Source organism: Hermetia illucens, chromosome 1 (assembly GCF_905115235.1).
Source record: "Hermetia illucens chromosome 1, iHerIll2.2.curated.20191125, whole genome shotgun sequence".
NCBI lineage: Eukaryota > Metazoa > Arthropoda > Insecta > Diptera > Stratiomyidae > Hermetia > Hermetia illucens.
Genome location: NC_051849.1, coordinates 205,410,087 through 205,437,694, shown reverse-complemented (window position 1 = coordinate 205,437,694; position 27,608 = coordinate 205,410,087). Strand labels below are relative to the sequence as shown.

The window sequence follows — 27,608 nt, the reverse complement described above, 5'->3', positions numbered from 1 at the left end:
TAGTTCATCATTGATCAGGCGGTGGCGAATATTGTGTTGTAACCTTGCAAAATGTCGCCGGTCCTCCACTCTTTCCTCGTTGGAAAACCTGCAGCAAAGTTGCTCGTGAAATTCGGCTTACGTGTACACGAACAGCAGTTTTTGTGGTTTTGCTTTCGTAATAGACATATTGAGATTTGGTGAAGGCATCCTCGTCATGATCGTCCTTAACTCGATTTTCAACACGCGCTCTAGAGTTTTCAACATGAAAGGGGTGAGGTTGATTGGCCAAAATTCTGCATGAACTCATGACCCTCTTGCAGGCTTTGGTATGGAAATCACCCGTGGCTTTTGGAATGCGATATGTATCTGAAAGGAATGCAGCTCCTGTAAACCTCTGCCAGCCATGGCATAATCCTTTCTTCGTGTTTCTGGCGCAAAACTGATGTTATGTCTTTGAGCCCCGTAAATTTGTATGCGGAGAAGCTGTTGACAGTCACAGTTGTCCTCGGTAGTTAATGATTAGATAATCTCACACTATTGGGGCAACATATTCTTCTTCCGTAATAATGGGTGGGCCCCTATGTTCTTTGGTTAGAATCGAGTCTCACATACTCGAGATTCTTCAAATATTTTAGCAATAGCCCAACTAACGCCACTTCCAGGCAGTCTTCATGGTCGAGTTGTACGTTTTCAAGCAGCTTTGTATGACTGCGCGTATTTTTTTGGTGCCGCAGATATTAAAAACCTCCCTGGCCAGCCTGCTGAGGTTGACATGATCTTTCTTCCGCCATAGTGGAATGTCCTTTTGCTGTATTTTGCAGGGCACGATATTTTAAAGGTGATTTCGAATGCTTTTCCCGAGATCCGACCCATGACTTCAGAAAATAAAGCAAATGTGAGTGTGGCCAGGTATATCAAATTGTTACATATCACAGTTTCCAGCGTAATACTTTCAGGCTATCAGTTATCTTTTACCATAAGAAGAAAAGATATCATCCAGCAGAAAAGTTACATAAATTGACCATACAGCTGAGCTCAACCGACAACGCAACAGAACGAGCACGAATGGTGAACGGTGTACTTCTGCACAGTTTGAACTAGATTATGAGAGAGACCCAGAACATCAAGGGAGGGATTTAGGCAAAACCACTATAACTGCCTCGAGTCGCCAAATTTCTTTGATTTCTTGAACTTGAGCTTGAGCTCAAAGTTCACCTTCTTCTCTACGTATTTCCGTTCAATGTAGCTCTTATGGGGGGTAGCATCATGAATAATATACACGGAGCGACCCGCCTTGTCAACTAACAGCATGCCAGGTTCGTTGTGTGGTATGTGCCGAGAATTTGTCGGTCCCAATGTAAGCAGAATTATCAAGTGCTCCTTGCGTCTCATATCGGTAACCGTCTCAAACCTCAGCGGAGATTTCAACTGGAGGCCGAAGAAAAGTGCTTCGACGAGTATTGTTAGCAGCGCGGCGTGGTATTTTTGATGCCGCCGTCTCTGCCTCCATTCACTCTTGGTCACCAGTTTGCCCTATGACCTCAACTCGAACACGCCCCCTGATGATGGCCGGTATTGTGTCACGTACATGAATTGCGGGAAATGCCCGACTAATCTGTAGTACAACAAGAGACTGTAAGATATTGTGCCTACCCCGCCGTTATTTTGTAGTAGGAACGGATGATGAAGCGGTTTATTTGCTCAGTCCACTTCATCCGCTGCCTCCGCGAACCTGCTCAAGCGGTTGCCACAGATTGTGGCGCAACAGCTGCAGCAAGCGGAGCAATGCTCAGACGAATCCTGCCGGTTATCCGTGCCGGACCTTAATATTCTGCTTCTTCTCGTTTTTGATAGTGCATTTAATACCTAACTGTCAGGTGTGGTGATAGTTTCCTCAGTGAGTAATCGGCAAGTCATAATGGCACGACGCAATATTTAGCCTGAAAAAGGACCGGAGGTAATACGTAAGGATAGAAGTCACGCATGTTGTGGTGAAGCTTTGCTTACCTAGGAATCACAAGTATGGTGTGCAAAGGTGGAGAGAGTGCCCTTCCTGGAAAGACCTAGCAAAGCACACGCAACATTCTCCTGGAAACGAAGAGGTAGCTAGCAGTAGAAAGGTGTGGTTCGCTCCTTGCAGGCTTCCACTGAATGGCATATGGGCCAGAATCATCAACGTAATCACAAATCTAGTCCTGAAGATCAGTGAAAAAAACCCCTAGTTGAAACTGATCGCGTCGTTGATACTTACGCTCCTTCACTGTTGCTTTTTGGCATTGTGCCCTAACTTTCCCATGATTCTACGAGAAGCTTAGACCCTTTCCCTATTATCCAACACCTCTTAGTTGAAGTTGTTTTCAACTTTTCAACCTATCCACGTTTTTCTATCTGTCTGCCAGTCTGTTTGTCTGTCTGTCTCTCACACGCCTTTTTTCTCGAAAATGGTTACCGTAATTAGCATCAAATTTGGAAGAAAGCTGGGAACTGTGAACGCCCACGCATACCGGGAGTTACATACATAGTGGTGGCACCGGGAGACGCTGTACTCATTTTGGCTTGCCGGCCGTGATGCAGTATGTGAATGCTCCAAAGGCCTAATCAGGGCGATTAGACCCGAGTCTGCACGGGGACTCATCTGAAGTGGCAAATTGGTCACGAAACCTCACCAGGTAGCCCCAGGAATCTCACACTTCGGGTGAACTCCCGTTGTATGTGGGTACAGCTCGGTTATTTGAAGTTGGCCCCCTAGTGGGAGTTTCACGGGGGTTGTTGGTTATGATCAAACGAGAAGAGATCTTCGGGCCTCGGCGTGGTGTTGCGTTTCAACAAGGGTGCCGTACTCCTTAGTTCGGTGGAGATTTAGGTAGGCCTTCAATCCACTAGTATGAATGCTAAGCCATGCACTTGGTATAGACTGGTACCGTTGTTGCTTGTCACAGCGGGGCTCTGATTGTGGTCACAAAATCAATCCGTGTCTTAAGAAGACTGTTGGATTAAGTTGTCCAGACAGGTGCTCAGGTTAAACCCTCAAGGACTTATTTGTCCGCTTTGGTCAGCCTGTTAGTTTCTAGCAAGCATTTTATCGCTTTCACTGTCTCCCCCGCATACAACCCCACATCCTCTGGGTACTTTTCAGCTACAGACATCGGCAAAGCCGACAAACGTAGCGTCTTCTGGAGTGGAAGGAGCAAGCACATTATACATAACATTACATAGCAGGGGACACAGTATCTAGCCCTCGTTGTAACGATGTACTCTTTGGGGACCTCATGCTAGAAATTCCTCACTTTGATTTCCGAATATGCTGGCCAAATATCCGGGAAGACCTATGTCAGCTAATACAGAACAGCTGCCAGAAGATTGCGAAGATTGCATTTTCAATGAAGTGTTTGCGCGCTGAAATGCAAATCTAAGGTTACACTCACGTATGTATTATATTTCAAGTCCCTTATACACTCTAAGCGCCTACCTCAGAATGTGTATGACGTCTTGCCATGCGAGAGCAGTATGTTGTGCTCTCCGAATGCTTCGACCGTGAATTCAACAACAGTTATCGCTGTCCAAATGTATCTAGACCTTAAAGTGGGTTAGTCCACTTCATTCAAAACCATAACGGTACTTAAGGAGCTAACGTGGTAAGCAGTGTGCTTACCCATTGTTATTTCTCTGAGCACTTTTTCACAGCTAAGTTGACAGGTATTCGATAGTGTAGTGCTCTAATCATGAAGCATAAAGCACCTTAAGTTGACGCATGACTCAGCATATTTTTGCTCTTTCCGCCGCTATCAATTATATTGCTATCCCCCCCCCATCTACAGACAGTTGAGTTCTACCATAGGTTTTCCTTAACGTGGTTCCCGCGGACTTTTCAAGCTTGATGAGGTCGAACTACTTTCTAGATTCTAGGGAATCGTGTAATGCCGGTCGGGCCTGTCGTAAGACGAGTGGAAAGGGATGATTCCTTGAGCCCGAAGTGTTTCTGGGGAACTAAAAACTTTTATGGAGAGAAGGCATAATAGGGTTTTTGTATAATTTTCATCCCTGACCTGTAACATTTTCACTGAAGACCAAGATTTTCTTTCTACGGCCCTGCCGCGGTCCTATCCTCTTTCAATCTGTCGTTTTCATAGTTGCTACCTTTCTCTAGAGTTTTACATCCTCTTTGTGAGGTAAACTCCCTTTCTCAGATTAACCACTCCATGAGCCCCACCGTCTCGATTTTCTTTGGAGCTTATTTAGTCAACCGTTTACGCTGCCTTTTCTTAGGTTTTTCCTCTCTCCTGGTCGCCACATCTAAGGATAGCCTAGACAGGTAAGGTTCTTTTTGAAGAAGGGGGCCCGGGTGAATTCGTGTTTTGCAGATTTAAGAGTGCGATAGTCAGGGTTGCGGAAGGGGCGCAAGACTACACAGCAATATTCCAGGATGTTTCTGATAAGAGAGTTGAAAAGCGGATTGAGGTAAATTTGGAGGAGCAACGTAGGATAAAATCAAACATTTTTGAAGTATGGTTGATAATTTCAACTAGGTGGGAATTGAAACGAATTTTGCCGTGAAAGATCCCATTTAGGTCTTGAAGGGCGGTCAGTAGTGAAAGGAGTTGTCCAGCAGGAGAATAGGAAAAGAATGTTGGGTAAGATTTAAATGAACCGCGCATCCAGCGGCGTTTGCTGATATTCAGTGTCAGCTTGTTAGTCGAACATCAATTGAACGGCATGAAGGGTAGGACGAAAGACAATAGATGATTGAGCGAGGAAGTTGGATAGAGAGAATTTGGAGAGGAAAATATTGTGGTCAAAGTTTTCAAGATTTTGGAGAAATCGGTGTAAATACTGTGAACCCTTTTTCATGAATTAAGACATAACGACCAGAAGGTTTGAATCAGTAGAAGGATGATAAGGGTGTCTTCCCAAAAATGAGGAAAATAGCATTTTTTGGAATTTTTGGGGAAATTTATACACAGAGGGAGGGAAATGTATTATTTAAAGTTAACAAGAAAGAGGTTAGGACGCCCGAGTGCGGCATTGGTGTCAACATTGTCGATGAGGAACTCAACTAGGGAAGGTGTAACAAGAGGGGTAGCGAGAGATTCGGAGCCGCAGTGGTCGAAAAAGTAAACACGGAAGAGAAGTAAGAACAGAACAGATTCCAGGGTTGTTATGGAGACTTGGATGTGGAGTTAGAAAGTTTATGAAAGTGGAGAAAGAATGGATGAGGTTACGGGTTCAAGTCACTGTGGGCAAAGGTGGCTTCGATGCTCAACAGCGCATAGCTTCGAAATGAGCAAGGTCAGTGTCACATTGCCCCGAAATTTCTTCCACAATGGATAAGAACACAGACAAGTAGGTGGAGAAAGGGCATACCAGGAGAGGAAATTGACCAGGATATTGTAAAAGGTGCTCAGGGCATGGTCACACGTTGATGTAGTTAATACGTGATCCCAGTCGATTGATCATCCAGGGATTTTTTTGAGGTATTCACACTCTGTCTTCATAAAAGAAAAGAGTAGAAGGGAACAGTGGGGGGTGTTGTTGGATGGAGTGGAAGAAGGAGAAAACGGGCTCCGAATTTAGTGAATCCCTTATTGCATCTAGGACGCCTTGCCAGTGGCCTTAAGCTATGCATCCCGGTCCTTAGCGCAGCGGAAAATTGTGTATCTTTTATCTCTTTTTTCATTTCCACACTTAAGTTTTGCAGATATCTCTCAAGGGGCTTTCACTTCGCCAATTGACGTATGGCCAATATCTCACTATCTACCACTTCTGAAATTTTCACACAATTTCCAACTTTTCTCAAGTACGGCATGCTTGAACTAGTTCCAGATCCACAGTTCCGTGAGATATCAAATTTCGAGTGTTAATGACTACGCGAGGAGCACCACATTAAGATCAGAAATAATATGAACAGCTTAAGCTCGACACTATTAGGCATCTGATTAACTGTTATGGTCAACACCCAAGCAACCGATTAAATTTCGTAATAAATTTTGCATTAGTTAACCGAGTTGGACATTTAAATTGTAACTGTAGCCGCATTAATGCTTGCAAGCAAATGAATAACTAGAATGTGGGGCGGAAAGTTAAGGAAGGTGTCCACGGGGATTGCGACGGATAGGATGAGGATATCTTAAATTTTTTAAGTATTTTGTACGCGTTTCTAGGAATTACTGTTTTGGGGTTTATGGAGCAGTGATAGTGTGGGACAAATATTAAAATTTAGTTCTTGTTTGCCAACCAGACAAGGGCTGGAATTTATGGCAATCGGTGCACTAGCCCCGGGTCGACCGTAGTTTCCGCAAATGGTATGATGAACCAGGCTGCTTATCGAAAGCAGCAACGAACTATCATTAACCTCATATGCTGCTATTATAGATTCCATGATTTGCTAGAAAAAAGTCCATATTTTCAGCAGCTCGCAAAGTGACTCCCCTAAACATCCTGCTTTAAAGTTAGCACCGTTTTCACTTTTGACCATCTCAGAGAGCACCTACATACCTTCGCGGAACGAAGTACGATAGGTCGGACAGGTAATCTCATGGATAATTTATTGTACGATTTAAGTTTCAACATTACACAAATTCACATGCATTCGCCAGGATTGACTGCTCCTCTTAAATAAAACTGACGAGAGACGTAGCATTTTACTTAGCAAACAGATTGCAACATAATTGTGAGAAAGACGCATGAAAATCGTAACTTGGTTTATATTTACGTGTTCGATGGATTTGCATCTGAGATAGGAATGCATCTGTAGGAAGTATTGCCGTAAGAACAAACCGTAAGATATGTTCGTAGTTAATCTGGCATAGAATTTCAAGATACCAGATTCCTGTGAGCTATAGACAGGGACGGTAACCGCTAATGATCTCCGCCATCTAGAGCGGCTAGTAACACATGGAAACGCTATTGCAACTATAGATCATGGAGTGCAGATTTTCTGTGTATCTCGAATCAGACGAAGAAAAGTCCACATTTCTTAGAAAGTGCTCTTGTCATTGGGCTTCACACCGGTAACTCCAATGCCAACCATGCACTCCAAGAAATCCCGTCACCACTACCTTGACGCTTTCGCACTGCGCTTTCCACACTTATTTAGTTCATCTCATTAGTTTAATTGGAAAATTACTTTCAATCTAAGTTGCAGTGCCGTGACAGAAACAGAAGTAAAGATAGTGGATACTGAGCTAAGTCGAATTACGAACTACTTTAGCGAGTACTTACCTTTCATTAAAATTTTTCTGATGCTCCTGCGCAATGTTGTGCAGTTCCATCGAAGATTACTAAATTGAAATTTACATTCCTGGAAGCCCAGGTCTATGCCGTTTATTATTTCTGCCATAAGTACTTTATCTTTGCAAATCTCCGCTAAACGGCCGCGTAATCGTCGTGTCTTATTACAAATCGTATGCGGATCAAGTATCACATTGGTGCCTTCAGCCCTGTGTGGATAAACATGGAAAGGAAGTTTTAGTATATTTGAGTAAATAGATAAAAATGGGAACTTAAAATTAGCAATAAAGGAAAATAGGAAAGCAGGAAAGCCAAGAAGGGTGAGCCTACCTGCCCGCCTGTTGAGGGTGGAGAAATTGAAGGGAAAATGATAAGCGACCCGCTGTCTAGATACTGGTCAAAAGTACCACTTCGACGGAGACAAACGAGGAGGTTGTCTCGAAGGTAATTTTAGAGTACGGCAATCTGTCGTCCAAGACGGCCGAGAAGGTGGCCCTATACAAAGGGAAGGTCGAGGGGCTGATGGCTGCAAAGGGTAGCCAACTTACCCCCTTGCTTGTGCGTTGCCCGCGGTCCCTAAACCGGCAGAGACATGGTCGGTTGTAGTGAAAAGCCCCAGCAATGAGGCTTCCTTAACAGAAGTTTTAGTTTGTTAGTTTAGTTTACTGGGGGGAGCCGCAGCTCCGAGCACTCAGGCCATTGTTAGGCCCATTGTACATTCCCCGTAAATCGCCTATTCAATGGCTCCCCGCCTACGGTGTTCGCAGGCTTTAGCGAATCCGAGGACATTCTCCAGAGGTAGAGAGTGTGCAGATTCTTCATTGAAGAAAACCTTGCCAAGGTGTCTTCGTCTGAGATCTGAGGATGCCGGGCAGCTGCATAAAAAGTGTAGGCCAGTCTCTTCCTCCTCCTCCTCATATTGGCTGCACATAGCCGAAACCACTACCCCAATCTTTTCCAAATGGTAGTTTAAGGAGCAGTGTCCCGTTAAAAGCCCTACTAGGGTTTTCATGTCCCACTTCTTAAGGGACAACAAAGATGCCGCTCTAGTGGCCTTAGGCTTTTTCACAAGGATTTTCGAACGCCGGCAAGAGTCCAAATTTCTGCACTAGCCTGCGTGAATCCTTGCAATTTCATCCTTCAGAGTACACTTGACAGTAGATGGTCGGATTCCAAGAGCTGGTTCTGGACCCACAATTGTGGATCCAAACCCTCGGCGACCCAGTCTGTCAGCCTCCTGATTACCAGCGATGTTAGAGTGCCCCGACACTCACATCGGGAATGTTTCGTTCAGTCGGTCAAGTTTCAGTAGCACCTGATGACAACTCCACACCAACGGGCTTGATATGTCGTTGCTATTTAGTGTTGATAATGCCGCCCGACTGTCGGGACAAATTCGAATGGTACGGCCCCTCTATTTTTGCCGCAGACATTCTTCTGCTGCCAATGAATATGGTCGGCCTGGAATATGGTCGCCATTTTTCCGAGAGGCTGGGCCAGTTCTATAATGGGATGCTCAGAGATCACCCTTGCACCCGATCCACCCTCCATGAATGTCCCGTCGGTGAAGACTATTAGGTCTGTAATGTGGAAAAACTCATGGCCACTTGTCGACCATTCTTCTTTTTCGGTGATTACGACAGTGTATGTCTTTTCAAAGACGAATCTGGAAACCATATGATCGGTCGGCATCAGGGCTACTGGATGTTTGTCAAGGAATTTCCTGGTTGACGCATGACCATATGATTGGCCGCCTTTCCACGCCCCAATGGTATCGAGCCTATATGAGCCATTGGCTGCTTTGCGTTTCACCCCCAAAGTGAATACCGGGTATATTTAGGATAGCTTCCAGTACCGCAGTCGGCGTACTACCCATTGCTCTAGTAAAACTTAGGCAACCAAGTCTCTGAATCTGCGTTAGCAGCTTCCTGCTGTTAGCAAAGTTCAGTCTTGGCGACCAGACGATACATGCATACATCGAAATGGATTTTATTATGGATGTATATATCAGTATATCCGTTTTGGTGAAAGTCCCCAGGTCTTACAGGATTTCTGATATTGTTCCTGGATATGGTGGTACCACGTTAACTTGGAGTCGGAATTTACTCCTAAGTATTTGACTGTTTGTGCCAGCTGGATTTCCGCCGTTCCTAGTGAGCATAACTAGTCCAGTCTTTCTAGCGTTCGCCGTGAGTCCATTGCGGAGGCACCAACTGTGGATTTCATGCAGAGTTGCATTCAAGCGGTCACATACTGTGTCCACAAACTTTCTGGCAATTATTACGGCTAAGTCGTACGCAAATGCTTGCGCGAAGACTTTTTCGTCCTCCAGGAGCCACAGCAAGGTATCCATCACCAAGAGTCATAACAGTGGAGAGAGAACCCCTCCCTGTGGGCAGCCCCTGAGACATCCTGCTTCAATAGGCTTCTGGCCGATCGGTATGTGGATTTTTCTCCACTCTAGCATGTGAAGGATCCAACTGATTAGCGGCGGTTCGATTCCATGCTGTCTTGCCGCATCACAAATTGCCGCGAATGAGACATAATTGAAGGCACCTTCGATGTCCATGAATGCGCCTAAGGCGTATTCTTTTTCGAACAACGTCTTTTCAATTTTTGCCATGAGTTCATGGAGTGCTGTCTCCGTGGATTTGCCTTTCTGGTGGACGTGTTGCCTATGGTGAAGTGCCCTCATCCTTGCCCTCCGAAAAGGAACGAAGGAAGGTTGTGAAGAACCCGAAGTTCTCCGAACATGGGTGGCAGTGGCCCAGAAGGTGGGACCTCGCGCCATCGTCTATGCTGATGAGCTGATGAAACAGATTCATGACAATGACTTGGGGAACCAGATGTCCTTCGAGCGATTCAAGAAGGAGGCGAAGATTGTAAGTCGCCCAATACGATCGGGCCCTGAGGCAGTCAGCAATGCTGTCATTGAGGGCACGCCAGCAGTGATTGACAGTTAAAAAACACCGATAGGGTATATGTAAAATGGTTTAGCTGCAGGGTCAGGTCGCAAAACTTCCTCCCTACGAGTTTTAGGTGTCTTGGTTTTGATAGCCGCGCGGCTGGCTACCGAGCGAAGGGCCATGTCTGCGCTCGTTGCTCGCAGAGTGGCCATATGGCCTCCTCTTGCAGTAACGACGTTCGCTGCCGGAACTGTGCGTTTCGGCGACTTCCGGCCTGGCATATGTTCGATTTACCCCGGAAGGGTAGCTCGGGTCAACGCCCACCATTGAGCGCCATGTCGCTCACGCTGCTGCAGTTGAACTGCGCCAAAGCGGCTTCCGTGAGTACAACGTTAGGATAGCCATGTTACAGGAGTCCTGGGCAATTAATGGCTGGTCAGAGGTTTGCCTGGAGACATGCGGGTATTCACTGCTAGGGGGATAGCGCCTGTGTTGAGAGTCTCACTAATGAGTGGGGAATATGTGTCTCAATACGGAGCCTTTAGGACGGTGGTTTTGCTCGAACATATACTGTCCACCAACATACTACCTGGAGCAGTATATCGCGTACCTGAATGAATGGCACAGCAAGATTGCCCAGCACACATCCTGCTGTTATACGTAGGGGAGAGGTGTTGCCCGAAGTGTTGTTAAAGCACGATTTGTTTTGTTTAAATGTCCCGCCGACTGTTTCCACTTTTGAGAGTTCCAAGGGCGGCAGTGACATTGATATTACGGGTGTTAATGTGGCAGCAAAGGTGTTCTTCCAGTCATAGAGATTGTTGGATGAATGCATTGTGAGTGACCGCACTCCTATTGGGGTCGTGCTGGTCAATAGGGGTGTGAATGTGAATATTGATCCTCTGCTTATGCTGACGCGTTGGAAAACGCGTGAGTGTAGTTGGGGTAAATATGTTGCTCGGATGGAGGAGTTAGCCCGCCGCTCTTCCCTCTCTGAGTTTGTCCTGTTCTGTATGGATGAAAAGGTTGAGCTGTTGAATGACTGGAAGTGTAGCGTCGATGATGGCATGCTTACGAAGGCCGAACGATGTCACGTGGTGGACGAATGCTCTTCGTATTAAGCGTCGCCTCAGGAAGACATTCCAAAGGGCGCGCCCTCCAAGTGTTGTCCTTCCTGATGTTGATCTTGATCAATTTAGGCTCGCTTATAGGCGAGGTCTCTCGTCCTATAAAGATCTGATGAGGCAGTCTAAGGAAGAGGACTGGAGGTGTTTCGTTGGCGAGCATTGTGACGACTCTTGGGGTAGGGTCTACCAGATATGCAGAAACGTAGCCGCGAAATAACCGGTGAAAGATGAACCTATGTTGACTTGGCGTGACTGAGTTTTGCTTTGCTGGGTTAACTATTTTCGAGATCCGAGCCTTTGGTGTCTCCTGTCGGTTACGCTGAAGGAGGGCAAGAAATTCCTCCCCTGAGGTGTTGTGAGATCGAGGAGAGCATGTCAAGGCTCAGGCTCAGAAGTCACCTGGCTGGGATGTTATGATTGGCGAGATGTGCAAAGCCATCTGGCAGGCCATCCCAACTCATGTCCAGTGTTTCTTTGAGTGTTACTATCCGGAGAGGTATTTGCCTGCATTCTGGAAGACTGCCAGGGTGGTTTTACTCCTAAAGTCACCTGACAAGGATGAGAGTAACTGAGAGAACTGTTGGGTGAGCTTTCTACCGTAACTGAATGTGCTGCCTACGCGGATGATCTCCTCATTCTTGTTGAGGGTAACAGTCGACTTGAGTTCGAGCAGCAGGATACTGAGTACATGTGTATCCTTAATGCGTGGTCTCTTAAAATCGGTGTTGCGATCTCAACGGAAAAAAACGTCGCGATGATGCTGAAAGTCTGCCTACGTCATCCGCCCTTGGTTCTCAATGGCGTTTCATTGAAATACCGGCAGAAAGTGACATACTTGGGAGTCACGATCATGTAACGCTTGTTTTTGGGTCCACACCTGCGCAAGCTCAAGCCAGGCTTGATTAAATTGGTGTGTATGTTGAGGCATGTGATGAGGTGTGAATGGGGTCTAAGCAGGAGAGCTGCTAGATCCATTTATGGGGGACTCTTCCTTGCATGTTGTACGTACGGGTCCCCTATGTTGTTTTATTTTGCAATGACGGCGCAGGTCAGGAAACTACTCTACACTTGTCAGCGAGTGGCGTTGTATCGTGTCTGCCTGTATATCGTACGGTCTCTACCGACGCCATGCAGATCTTGTTGGGTGTTCCTCCTCTTGATGTGGAGGTAGTCTGGCGTGCCACGGTCTACAGGATCAGGAGAGACGTACCTTTGCTGCAAACCGATTGAATAAGTGTAGATCAGGTGGAGGGTCTAGGATCGCTTGCGGTCAAAAGGGTGTCAGATGCGAGTGTAACATCTAAGTGACAGCTTAGGTAGAACGAATGTGAGAAAGGTACCGTCACAGGAAGTTCCATCGTGGACTTTGGGCTTGAGATGGGCTTCTTCCTGACGGGGCATGGTAGCTTGAATGAGTTTCTTTTCTCGCGGAAACTTGCCACCAGTTAGGGTTGTCTTCTGTGTGGGGCAGACTCAGAGGACTGGTTCCATGTCCTCTGTGTCTGTCCAGCGTACTCTGACATCCCCAATCTAGATGAAATGGGTGTTCACGTGGTGGTTGCTTACTAGCAGTGAGACACTTACGTTAATGTATTCGCGCGTGCTGCCTTCCAACGAAGGAGGGAGTTTCTCGACGCTGCTTCGCCTGCAGTATGATGGGCGAATGTCCATAGTGGCCGCGGTGGACAGCCACCAGTCCTGTGTGTTTTATGTAAGAGTTGTCTTGTGATGTCTTTCCTGTTGTATTGTAGGCAGACCGATTGTTGACTGGTGGATAGATTTCGATGCGGTTCTCCGCTTCGAGCTAATTCCAGTTAACCCTTGGGGAGTGCTGCCCTCACGTACTCCAGGAGAGCGCTCCGACCTGAGTCTGCAAGGGACTTATCTGAAGTAACTCTGGCCACGAAGCCTCACCTGAGGTTACCTGGTACCATGGGAACCGGGATAACCCTCTGAGAGCATATGCTCCAGGTGAATTCCTGGAGGATGTACTCTCGGCCCGGTTATTTGCGGTTGGCCCCCTTGTGGAAGTTTGGCCGAGACCCTAACATTGATCCAGAAATTTTCAAAAACGTGAGACTTTCTAACATAGAAAATCTACAACAAAAGACAGACTTGAGAAACGACAATATCTGATGATGATCTGATGTCAAAATTAATAAAACGAAAGGATCCCCCCAAACAAGAAATAGTGAAAGAAAATCTAAATTCCACTGTTTTAACCGAGTCTGGCAAAAATCAAAAATTAATCATTTACTCGAGCTCTTTCATACATAACGTCTACGATAGATTTCAAATCCTTGACTATTCTGGATCTTTTTTGAACTTATTTCATTTCATACCGGATAAAGTAAAATTCAGGATCAAAACTTTAAATTGATCCACGTAATTGACATCGATAGATACGAACAATTATTGTAACACCAACCATATGTATACCAAACTTGCTTAAAAGTCTGCATGCAACATGCAACCTAAGTAATCAGGACATACTCTCAGTTGAAGAAATCTCAGGTGGGATTCTACTCCTTAACCAATTTTCTAATTCCAATTTGGTCTAATCTTTGCAGATTCCCAAAAAAGAGCGAACTGGATAGTAAAATTTGACGAAGGTTATTCCTTCAACGGAAGTATCCTGCTTCCGCCAAGAGGAATCGGAACCATTTACTCCTAAGACTGCAGCTCCTCGTCCCCATCAGAATGAATTAGAAGCAATCGCTTCTACAACTCCAACATCCTTTTCTTATCAACGACAATCACATCAGATAAACTTCAGCAATTTAAGTTAGAAATAGCAGTTTTAGACCAGCCTTTAAGTAACCTTTGTAAAGAAAGGAACCGGAGCCAACCCTTGGAATATATCTACGCTAATATGCATCTCTAATTGAAAGGAATCCAAAAACACTGGTTCCTATCCATCATCCCTAAATAATTTTTCACCTGCTCTCCATAATCCGTTAGTGTCCATAACTAAATTCAAGTGGGAGACAAAGACATCAAAAAGCATTAGGGATCAATATGTCAACAGCATCAATGCATCTCCAGATGTCTTCAAAAGAACTATTAGGTTCATCCCCGACTAGGAAAATAGATATTTGTTTGTTTTTGTTATTAGTCTTCATTCTATCTGCGCTCTCCACTCGCCTCTGTGGGTTCTCCGTTCGAGTTCTCAAAAGGAACCTCTTCAAAGAGGACAAACACGTCAAGTTTCCTTGAATCAATATCTTTTTGTTTGTTTTTATTTGGTGCGTGGACGATGGCTGTCGGCGCCTTTCATTAAAGTGATCGATTCTAAAAAAAGAGTCAATCGTTTACCAGCAGCAGCTAGCCGGAGCTAACTCCACTTTAATTGTAATCCCACTTTCACCTAAGTGTAAACAGGACACTTGGCTGCGCTCGTACAAGCTGGTCACATCCGTGTATCTGTGGACAGTTATCGCCTTTGAGACGAGAGCCAATCATGCCGATTATTGGTAAACACAAATCACTTAGCTGGAGTATAGTCATCAATTTAATTCGAAAGGCATGGAGATCATAGGAAATCATTTATGATGGTCAGCCGCTGCCAAGTGCTATTGTGCATACTCTGGAAAGTGGTCGCTACAGGGTATCTAACGAGGAAATCTTTTTTCGCGAAGGAAATTGGCAAATTAAGATAGCCTGGAAGCTAGTTGATTGGAAAATGAAAGTGTGTTCTGGCTTCTTCATGAAAAAAAAACTGTGGATGAATAATTGTTTTAAGGAAATGATCAAGGTTCCTTGGCGTAGTACACTATTCGTCTTTGAAACACAAAGAGGAGATCCCTACAGAAATATCTCGGTCTAGAAGTGAAAGACATGAGTAAAAGAGTGACCCGTATCAGGTGATCTGAATTAACCAAATTCATCGAAAAGACGACGGACGAATTCCCTGGCGGAAACGCCTAGACAAGGTTGCCTCACGATAGGATATCCTCGCGTCGTTCGAGGAGCGAGGAGACCGTGATGGACTGAAACACAGTGACTGGTATTATCAACTTACCAGCTGAATCAACGACGAATCTAATTGGAGAGGGTCCGTAAAAGAAGTTATCATTTTCCAGGCCCGCGTCTTCCCCCTTCATGCACCGGATGTCACAAGCATCAGCCAATTTTGCACTCCCTTTTGTATGGATGAAGACCCTCCCCCTTAAATTCCGTATGAATAGGTTTAACAGTTTCTGAGAAAATGGATGTGACGAACGAACAGACAGACAGGTTATCCACAATAGGCTTATATAGATCACAGAAAGGAAGGATGGTCTCCCAGGTAGGCGTTTCGGATTCCAAAAGGCGAGATCTACTGTTAATGGTATTAGCGCGGTAAAAAAATAAGGCGTTCCTAATTGCCCAAATTACGAATTTTTCTTAGAAAGATTATTGTATTACGGTTCGGAGGAACAACCTGTGAGGTTCCCCAAGGATCGGTCCTCGAACCTTTCCTGTGGATTAAAATGTACGACGGAATGTTGAGGTTACTGCTCCCCAAGGAGTGACCGTTATTAGATTTGTAGAGGATATCGGAGTAACTCCGGTGGCATATGATATTAAGGAGATCGAGATCCTCATAAACGAGGCATTTTTTAAAATCTAATCTTGGCTGGAAGATGCTGGTGTGGGGCTCATATAACATAAAGCCGAGGTAGTCCTGATCACCAAACGAAAAAGGCACCAGCGCTTAAATACCTCGGAGTTACATTCGACTAGAAACTAGAGTTCAAGTCACATCTTGAGAGTTTAGCAGCAAGAGCTTCCATCTTGCTTTATGCAGCTTTTATCTCGGCAACTACCCCATATTGTCAACGGTTGATATGATTCAGGGGAATGCGGATCATGTTGTTTTCAACTATCTGAATTTTGCCATGCACAGGGCGGAGACGAAAAATTTTGCCGTGGAGCCGTTAACACCCGAGGATATCGTGGACTACATGCTAGTTTCTGAAAGAACTAGGAGGGTTTTCAAAAAACCTTCAAAATGGAATCTTTTTGGGGGATGCTTTGGATGCTTCGAATTCGTCCGCTTTGATGCAGCAGGCGCCTGCGATCAAAATAGATTGAAAAGGTAGAGCGAGGAATTCTCCATCAAGAGCTGCACATGAGCGCTAAACTGTATGCTTTGTAGAGGTCAACAGAGTATTGATGATGTCTAGTGACAGCCTTTTTTCATAGGCCATTCAACAGCCGAAGATTGACGTGGGAGTCATTTGTAAACAGTTTGGAAATTATGCTAGGACCGTTTGAGTGAGGGATGCAACAAGTAACAGAAGAGCGTAGTTACCAACCGGAGATATTTGCCATTGAAGTCCTGAAATATTTCAATGCGTTGCTGGTGAAATGAAGTATTTGGTTAACGAGCATCAGAGGCGAATTCTTCTCAAGGTCTTTGCAGAGCTGGTCAAAGTACTAGTTAACGTTGGAGAAGTGACCGCCTTGCAAAGGACACTTTTAGATTTTATTGTTGACTTAATTTATGCCGACCTAACGCGGGGAATTACGCTGGTCGATGAACTCTAACAGCAAACACTGAAACGTGTTTCCCAATATAGGAAGGAGATAAATCAAAGCTATTTCGCTAGGGTTTCTGAGAATAATACATTTATGGTGACATTAGAACAAGGCGCTGATCCAAAGAAGTGACAGAAGCACGAATATTAGCCCTAAATCAAAAGCTGGTCATGTGAGGCTACCATGTAGAGCCGCAGTTACTCACTAGCACTTATCACTAAGTGAGGTCATTTAGGTTATTCTGCCTCGGAGCAAAAAGATTTTCTTAAATAGTAGTATCTTGAAATTTTAAGTCAGAGGGCCATCTTCTTGGTATTTTCAGTAATCCTAAGACTACGAGTGATTGGACTATATATATTAGAGTTAAATAAGGTTCCAATATTTCATGGAATTCCTAGGAAAAGCTCTCAAGTTGGTCGTTAGGCCCAAGTGATGTGCTAGCACTCCTGAATCATATATGGTGAAGGCAGTGTTTCGCCCAATGGAAAAAAAATTAAATCGCGACAACTACCAGCTGTAATCTTTTGAAATCGTCTCATCTTCGTCCAACCTTTCAAACACAATGAAAGCAGCAATATAGAATGAGTGAATCTGTTATATGGTCAGTGCGATATTGAGGATTTTCGATCTTGCTTGAGATGCTATGATTATGGAAGACGTTGAAATTTTTTTTAATTGGATATCTAGAGCTAAAATATTTGTACTTTGACAAAATTATTTTCTCTAATTTCAGTTTATCCCAAACATTATTGGTCAAATTGGCCGATAGCAGTTATCTTCTTCTTCTTGTTCAGTCAGCGGGTGATGGTTAAGGCTGGCGACTTAGCCCTGCTTGACAGTAATGTCATGCGCGCTCCCGCTTACATCAATTACTAGAACTCTCGGCTCCTTATGTTTATCGATCCGCCTCCAATTTTCTGTAGTTAGCCAGATCTCGTGACACCTTTGGGGATACGACTGACAGCTTCACCGGCGCCAGAAGCGAATTCAGGTTCAATGACGGCCCGGTGCTAATTAATATACTTCCAGAGAATTTGGTCGTCATATACTGGCTGTCAGACAATGAACCGGGATCTTTAGTCAATATCGTTGGAATTTTCTCTAAAGTTGAAGGAAGCGAACGTTCGCAAGGCACTCAATACAGTTGTTGACTCTCTAAAGCCTAAGATCGTAGTCGGAAAGCTTACTGCCTACAGCGAAAGAGGTTAAAAATTTCCTTTTTTTGCGGCTCAGAAATTTCTACTACTTTCAGTCGCTAACAAGTAGGGAGTATTTAAAAAGAATTCTAAAATTCAACCCAAAGGACGGAGACAGGTTCCATGTACATATGTCATTTTTCGTTAATTCGTAATTTCTGAGAATGGACCCTTGAAGTAACTGATTCTTTCCGGACTCGCATTCCTTCCCTTTGCCACGAGAGTCAAAACTATTTCCGATTTCGGAAAGTACTAATCGAGACCTTTCATTTGATACCGCGCATGATTATACGCGTTGAAAAAAAATTCTACCCCCTCTGTAGAATGGGGACCCGCCCCTCCGCTAAACTCAACGTGTAACTGTGTTACTCCCCGCATGCAGTGAGATTCACAGGTCACACCTTTTTACCAAATTTCGTACAATCACCGTTTATAAAGTATAAGGTGTGAAAGAAAGGCAGAGAGGCAGACAGACGGACGGACAGACAGTAAACCGATTTTAATTTTATCGGAAAATTTCCGTGAAGAGCGAAAGTAAACTTAAAGACAGTTTTTTGAAAAATTCGGACTGTTTGCTAATGCTTAAAATAGCCAATGACTTGTGAAGTAGGAGGTAACCAAAATAATCAAACGAGTGGAAAGTTATCCCAAAAAAACTGAAAAGCGACTTGACCCTCTGGGTATGTGAACACCTAAATGAGGTTTTACTGACGTAAAGCGCCAATATGAAAGTTTACAAACCTCTTCGTAGGCCATGGTCGGAAGGACAGTTCAGATTCCAACTCTTAACACCCTCACAGCTAGTTACAAAATTTCACGTGACCCTGATCCCACAATCCTTAAACTATTCTTCGATGCATGGCACCTGAAACTGGCAAAGAATAAAGTATTGGTGGTACTCTTCCGTTTCCAACCTAACGCTTACAGATCATCAGCCGCTTCCTTCCTACAAAGGCTTCCAACCATAAAAATGAGTGTTTCGAATGCTATCCTTTTTCTACTACCTCTTTTCGTCAGGGTCCTTTTTTGGGTAAATTAAAGCTAAACTATCAAATACATCATTAACGAAGGTGAGGACTGGGAAGTTCCTATATCAAGGATGCATCTCCAGCGTATATAGCAGAGGCCCTTGAAGTATCAACGAATGCTCATAGAAGCTACTGGTAGCTGTATATGAAATAATGGGTTCGTGTTCTATAGTACGTGGGATTATGTCCGAAGAGGTTTTTAAAGCGAGAAGAGAAGTAAGGTTCTGAGACCATTCAGAAGAAAGCACGCAAGGAAGATTTCCAGGATAAATGCAAAGCAAGAGTTGTTCTAAGTCATCCTTTTCTTATATGATGCATACTTTGTGCTTCTAGCATGAACTTGAGGGTGGTTTCTGGTCAAATTTGTAAAATATGTCAATATACAATTATTAATTTTATTTGTGCAGATTTTGGAATGGGATGCATTTTTGGGCCTAGATTTCGTTTAGATACACCATTGTAATTTTTTTTTCAGATTTTTCGGTTGTATAGGTTCCAAGAACGAGACCTGTTATACTTTTTGAGGGTCTAATTTTGAGCCCTCACTCCCCTAGGTTTCATTGGATGGGGGATGGAGCCAGTTTTGAAAAGTACTAATTAAGCCCTTTCATGTGATATCCCACACGACCATACTCTGCGGAAAAAGCATTTCCACCCCCTTTTCACATGTATGGGGAGCCCATTCTTGAACTTAACCGTTCTTATGGATAAGGGAATGCTCGGCGGATGCGTTGGAATATGCACTTGCACCCATTTGGAGATGCACGTGCATGGGTATGTTTACGCGCAGGTCTGGTAGGTGGAAGAAAAACACACAACCAATATGGAAGAAGAAAGGAGAAAAAAAATTTACGGCTCAGGGACTCGGAACCCAAGTACCGGCTTTTGGGAATGGGTAAGCAGACTCCCGACCGTCGATACCTGGTAGTGGATTACTTGGTCATCAGTGCATCGAATATTACAAGTAGCCTGGAGAAAGAGGCATTTAAAAGGAGCACATCACTCCCGAGAACGCCTGCTCTGAAAACACGGAAAGATACTAAACAAACTGGCCGTTCATTAGCCCATAGTGGGGTGACTACACCTGGACGGAACATGTCGCAGAACTTAGTATTTGATCCATTTAGGAGAAGCTCAACGATACGCGATCTGCTCCCAAGCCAACGTTGCTGAAGGATGGAAATCAGGGAAGCTCCCGGAATGCTGATAAATACAGAAGTTCCCAGTGGTAAAGCCAAGCAGGGGAGCAGTGTCAGAATACGGACGAATCGTCGTTTGCCCTATTCGGAGGAAATAATAATAATAGAGTTGTCCGAATTTATAAAGGACAAACACAATGTGCACCAGGCATGCTCCGAGCCATTCGTGTACTGTATAATAGTCACAAGGACGAAACAAATGCCTTGAAGAAAGCAAGCGTCACTCAGACAACATAAGTGACACCCCCTCAAAATCCAAAGGGCGGTAAGCTTGAAAAGAGGAGTAGAAAGGGCGCGAACGATTCTTTCGGATCCTCGCAGGACGCGAGAGGCAAAAAGGGGTCTCATCAGCAAAGGGGAATGCAAACAAAGTAACCAAAATCGTGGAAAGGGAATCAAGGCCCCAATAAACAGCGAGCGTTATCACAACAATAAGAGCGGGGCTACAGATGTAACTGGCAAAATGCAGAGAAGTTTGATTCATCAGGGTAAAAACGAACTACGAACACGAGGTGCCGTATTCTGCTCAAGGATTTCACGAAGCTAGACTTGGTGCTTGAAAATACGGGAAATGTGTCCACCTTCCGTGCGACAGGGTCGGGCTCAATAGTCGATCTGACATATGTGAGTACCATATTGGCGATGAGAATTGTATGGGTTGTCAGGGAATATTATACTCATAGCGACCACCAAGCAAATTTCCTCTAGATCGAATATGGGTCATGCGGCGATGTTTGGTCCCGCGGAGATGGAAACCAAGGGGGAAGAGCCAATGAAAACCATAAGACTAGCGGGCATCATTTCGGGTTACAGCCATTTCTCTAGAAGTTATGAGCAATATAGACGTTTGTAACTTTGTTCAGCGACAAGGTTGATAGAGAAGAAGATATTCATCCCCGTAACCTCTTGAAATTGAAAGATGCCCTTAATGATGAATTACAAAAAAAAATCGGATCCAAATCCAATAGATTGAATTTACAATCATAAGGAGAAAAGAAGTCTCTAAAAATTAAAATTGGATTCTGAATTCACTCCTAATTCCCCTCCACTCTGTGGTCATATCCACCCCTAGAAGTCATTCCTATCACCACAAAACATGCACCACCTTCATTACTTTCATCCATTGATATTCCTGAGAGATTCAATAAAAATATTTTCCTTGGAGTAAATCCGAATGTGTTAAACTTAAACCAGTTGTGGTCCGACATTTATTGACAAGCAAGTAAACAAAAATCCAATGTCTTTGCCTCAGACATGATCCATTGCATTATCCACGATGTGATGCGATGCTAAATGCATCATTGGTGCATCTGACGGCTCATGTAAACAGCTCAGTGCAACACTTTGTGATGCGGTAATATGCGCATCTCGCCTTGTAATGTGTTTATGTAACCCTCTCTTTGTATAATTGAATTCGAAAAAGATCCGTTGGGAATTCCACTCAGAATGACATTTCAAGGAAAGGATTTTGAGGCGAAGTTAGGGTGGAATTAGCATACAATGGGGGAAGCATTTGACATACACAAATATTTTCAAAATTAGGATGTAACAGCGAATTTTCGAGATTTATAGATACTTCAAATATGGAGCTGACTTCTTGAGCTGATGTGGGCTCAACCGTTGTGTATCTTTTCGCCATTTGAAGGTGAAAGATACTTTTCTCAAAAAACGTCAATATGTTACTAATAAGTTATCGTACTTTGATAAAAATCAGGATAACTTGAACGAGTGGGACAGAGTCGATTGTAAGGCATTTTCTGGTAATAGACATGGTCCCCAAAGAACTATTCAAAAAAACTTGATACTCGAAACCGGAAAAAATAAACATTTAAAAAAATCGATCAAACTGTACAATATTACAAAATTACAAATCACTGAACACTCTATAAATACTCCTACTTTGAACAATACATCACTTGACCTATTCCCAATATAAAACCCCCAAATATTTTCACAGCTCCCTAGGGTGACGACGGAAACTGCGGTAATTATAGTATTTTCACTATCAGATTTATACACAGAACTAATTGTTTTCCTTCCACGATCGACTTCCTTTCGGATTTTGCAAGCTTCCATTATTCGAATGCCTCCAATGCCTCGAATGCCTCCAAAAGAGGAAAATCTCCAAGTGATAGTTGCGTTAATTCGTTATCGACCGTGAGGCATTCCAAATATCAAATATGTATCATTATCGCTATCATTCACGGCACATAAAGACATCCGCTAATCATTGCAATATTTTTATCCTGTTTATTGTACAAAATCTCATTAAATTTACAGCGGGGGTGTAGACTATGTCGAAAATACCCATGCGAGCACTTTAATTAGTACACGCAATGGATACCGATAAAAAAAACACTTGCGTAAATATATTGGAGATCATTGATGGAGTGCACGATGTCAGCCGGGGTGAGCTCCGTGATCCAGTTGGGGGGTAGCCAGACTTTCTGGATTAAATTCAAGCAATTGACCAGCGGAAGGAATTCATATATTCCCAATCCGGAAATATCACTTCGCACTCACAGCAAATTTAATGTGATATCACCCAACCGCAATGATAGGTAACAGGTGAAGTTGGCTCACAGCTTGAATCTAATAGTGATATCTTATGCGAAATGACACAAAAAATGGTTCTCCATGTGATATTGGATGAGACGCTCCCTAAATCTTACGAAAATATATCAACACCGACAACCCTAATTTACATTGGAAAATTCCTGCTGTGGAATAATTATAATAAAATAATCAACTTGCCTGTAATTGAGGAAAGCATTAAATGAATTGTGAATTGAAATACCGAATATAATAATATAAATAAGTCCAGCCGCACATTAAATCAACTTCAATTTTCTAATGAGTGGAAATTTGGTTGAACTTTGAACCCAACGTGTAGGTAAAGAAAATGTTTCCAAGTTTTTGTTTTCAGGGAAAAACATCAAAATCCGAAAATGAAAGCACTTTAAAAACCTTTATTCATTGAGATATATTTTCCAACCGAACCTAGTCGAATTTTGGAAAAAAAATCGCCAAAAAATTATGTCTGAATTTAAAAGATCACCAAAAATTGGGAAAAATCTATAAATCAGAAGGAATGCTTTAAATAACTTGTACTTGGGGAGAAGGGGTCGAAGGGCCGAAAAGTTGTGGTGAAACGTTGAAGAAGAGATCCACTGCCAGAATGGGTCATGACCTATCAGAAAGGCAGAGTTATCACAAAAAATAGAAAAAGTGGGAAAATTTGACCCTGTAAGTCAGCCAAAACCTCGGTGCAGCTCCACTGAAGTATCCCGTCGACATATACACCTCCATACTAGTCAAGCTCGGAAATTTTGGGAGAGGGGTCCTTTTAACATTTCAGTTCCTCTTGCGATTAATTCGCAAAAAGTTTTTAAAAAACGCGCAAAAGTAAAATAAGAAAGTGAAGTACCAGCTCCACCAGACGTGAAGTCGGAAAGCTCATGACTTGAGTGTGTAGTTGGGGATGCAAAATCCACGACGGATCATCTAATCACCCGCAGTCTCTTCTGCCTCCAATGTGGATATAGTCCAACCGTTGGGGTAACCTCACGACTGTGATATCTCAATCAAATCGTTGAGTATTGTTCTTGCAGAATTCGCCTCTTAATGGGCATTGTTATCTTCATTCAACAACGTTCTCCCTTCAATCTCTTAATATTTTGTCCAAGCAGTTTGACGAGCGTAAAGATGCCTTCTACTCAGGTCAGATCATAAACGGGCCACAAGAGTCCCAGGCGCAGCACTTTCTAGAGTATGAAAATAACGTACTTAAATGTTCCTCTATTGCCGATACCGATATAAGTAGAAATGCATTTGATTGTCTGCTAATATGTTGAAATACATAGCATTGCAATATTTATTAACCAAAAAGAAAAAGTTCGATTAATATCCCAATTGTGACGAAACGCAGCTAAAAAGGGAAATGCCAACGTTAGCACTTCATATAACGAGGTCTAAAGAAGAGTTACAAATGAGACAAAGTTTTTTAGTCGCAATATGTTATCGATGAGGAATGTGATTTTCAGTATGATCCTACATTGGCTATCGAGGTTCCTGGTCAAGCATCTGGAGCTTCAACCGAAATGATGCGAAAAGAAGATAAAGAAATTGTCTGAACCTTTAGTTGTAACCAAGCGCAAAGTGACACTGAAGTTCAAGGCTCCGACTTATAATCGAACAACTCCGTTTCAATTTTTTAAATTTCAGTTTAAAACTGCTGTGAAATCAACGTAGTGACGGCAATTATGCTGTTGAATTGGGAGTGACACTAAAAGGCGCAGTAGTAGACGCTTTGAAGATGGCTTTGAATGAGAAAGATTTCATGGCAGACCCCAGTGAAGCGAGCATAGGAAACAATTCTTTTGAATTGATTTACAGAGTAGGTACAGGAATTTGTGGTAGAAGTTGGAAAGCTGGCACATATTACATGTAATCAGATTATCGTCGAAAGTAGCATTTGTATTATATCAATTAGAGTACGAAGGTGACGAAATGCAAATGAAAGTTCGATGTTTAGTGAAGGTTTTGTGATTCACACCGCAAGGTTTCAAAAGTGTTTCAAAAATGCCGGAAGGCCTGAAAAAATCTAAATCATCCGACCCACAGAAGATAAGAACCAAGCGAACACTTCATGCAGAACCATACAAATTAGCAGGAGGAACTTTGAAGGCGTGTAAACTGGCTTTTAGATCGAAATGCCCCAATATTTCTAATTACCCATCACAAGGAATGTCAGCACTAATCCGGCACCTGAAGAAATGGAGTCGGAATACCAGGATGCCTCAGCGAAGGAATTGGTCATGTCTAAAGATATGGAGTTTACTACATGACGAGCCTGTAAATGAGGAGACCGTTTTCTCAAAAGAATAGAACCAGACTCCTTTAGCAAGCTTGAGGAGGCTCCATTCCTGGAAGGCTTAATCCGTAGATTGCAGGCAGCGATTGCCTTGAAAGGGCCAACCGTAAAATAAGGGCATGGCGGACCTAGGCCCATCCGACCAGCAACAAATGCCCAGTTCTGCTGCCCCAACCAAACCTGCCAGCAAACAGGAGGCTGCATTTCATAATCTTCGTTATTTAAGCCGCAACAGCAACCACCGCAAGCACCTCGGATGAAACATGTGAGTACCAAAATTCCTCCAATTGGTTTCGTTGAATTTTAGGGCTATATAAAGCTCCATGACAAAATCTGTCACCAACGACTTCGTGGTTAAAAAATCAGGGATTTCTAATCATCACATCCTCCTCAAGAATAAAGATGATTACGCAGTGGCAACAAACGTTTTCGTGAAGAACCAGGCGAAGTTTTTCACATATACTCTCCTCCACGGAGAAAATCATATCCCTTGTTATTCGTGGCCTAGATCACATTTACTCTGAAGGTCACTGGGAATCTGAAGGCCCAAGGCATATCCAGCGTACTTTCAGTCAAACTCTCCCCCCTGGTAGCGGACCGGAGAATGAGCCTGGGGCTAGTCATCTTTGACGTATCGTTCGGGATCGATGATCTCACCCAAATTAAGGCGATAAACCGCACTTTGGTTGCTGAAACTGCCAGCGGCTGCCTTCTTCAATATCGCTGCGTCAAATGTGATGGCGCACACGTGCCAGGTGAGTGTCTCAAGGCGCAGGACGAGAATCTCAAGTGCGTGAACTGCCAGCAAGCGACCACCCCGCTACCTGCCGCAAGTGCCCTAATTTCGCCAAAATTATAGTTAGGATGAACACTCAACAACGGGCCCCTTGATACCGGACTAACCTGATCCAACCGAATGAATCTCGCGTGATTTCAACGCTTCTTTCACTCGGCCATCCGTCTTATTCGCTGATGCGTTACGCAGTAGTAACTCAATTGCTTCAACCCCATACGCTCAGCCAAATCAAGTTCACCCTGGTCTTTGTCAATTCGTCGAGCAATATCAGCAGTTTATGATGATAATCAACACAAGGATCAACCTTCTGGCATCTAAATGTGGATGTTGGAATCATTGCGTTTCACATCAATTCTGTAGGCTGGTAGACATGACTTCGAGCTGTTCCTTGGTGAACACTATCCCCAAATAGTTCGCCTGTGTGACCATATCCATATCCAAACTGACAGACAATATATTTGTCAATAAATCATACACCTTGTCGGAGGCACTACTAGCCTAGTCCTTAACCTGCACCAACTAGGATGAGTCCGATAAAACCTGTCCCTCAGTATCAATTCAATCAACATTCCTACCGTTAAATAAGTCCTCTATCTAGGCGTCACCATCATCTCCAACTTATTCAACAGCCTCACGTGAAAAAGTTACCAAACCGTGTAAACGGCACCTGCAAACCACTATAACCTACTCTTCGATTTAATAAACCCACCCCACAAAAGGTCAACATCTTCTGTAATAAACAGTTCATTATACCTTTGACCACTTTCGGATTCCTCATCTCCCTTAGGCCTATTTAGGTGCCAGAAGGAAAGATATATCCTCCGCAACTGTACCTGCATATTTATAAAAGACAATGGTACGAAGTACATATCCAACCAAATCGGTTGCGATTCCTCCTAAAAAGGCTAGAAATTTGTGGGCTAGCAACCTCAGAGCAACGACCTATGATGGACTATGATTGGTTTCTCGAAAGTGCGCATTGGCAGCGGTAGGAGGATCCTCAAAATGCTCGCTTTCCCCAACTTAATCGGAAATTCCAGCTATATAAACTGGAAATTCTGGGCCTAAACAATGTAAGATGGCGGGACTCTGGAGAATACTCCCCTCCCTCTTGCGGCAATGCCTTTTTCTACTCAGGAAAACTAAGGATAGCGGACGCAAATTCGTTGTCGCGTTGCTTCTGATAGCTACCGCAAGGCACGCTCTCTTGACCTGGGAGCCAGTTACTGACAAGCTTATAACAGGAAAATTTCGGTACAGGTTATGGAGCATCACAATTTTACAATGCCACTCACCAACAGAGACTTCAGATGTAGTGGAGAGGGATGCTGCAATTAAACGCAGTTCATTGTAATTGCGATAAGCAATCTGAATACCAAGGCGGCATTTGATAGCGCCTTGCTCGGGCATGTGATAGGGAAGCATGATCTTGGCCCCCGTAATGGTAATGGTGGGAGGTTCGTGGATTTGTGCAACTTGTATTGCCTCTTCATTGGTGCCATATTGTTCGACCACAGACCCTGCTGGAAGGTGAGTTGGGTGACCGATGCCGTACGAACAATCAGATCGACCACTTCGAGATCAGACGTAGATTTAGGAGTTGTCTTCCGGATGTGCGTAATAAGAGAAACGGTGACATTAGCCTCGAAAGGGATCACCGATCTGATGGTCACTTATGTTCACTCGCGTGTTGCGTCCGCCACTTCTTGCAGGGTTGATCATTGGGCTGCCATCCAAAAAGCTCTTTTCTC

At 43.8% G+C, this 27,608-nt stretch overlaps 1 protein-coding gene across 1 annotated transcript in view; it reads right to left on the bottom strand.

Annotated features, from left to right (window-relative positions):
* Positions 1 to 27,608, bottom strand: part of LOC119647109 (protein Wnt-6) — a 71,282-nt gene that overhangs the window by 12,382 nt on the left and 31,292 nt on the right. Inside the window, exon 2 of the mRNA XM_038047887.1 lies at positions 7,201 to 7,418. Coding sequence (XP_037903815.1) covers positions 7,201 to 7,418 — 218 coding nt within the window. The remainder of the gene's footprint in view (positions 1 to 7,200; positions 7,419 to 27,608) is intronic.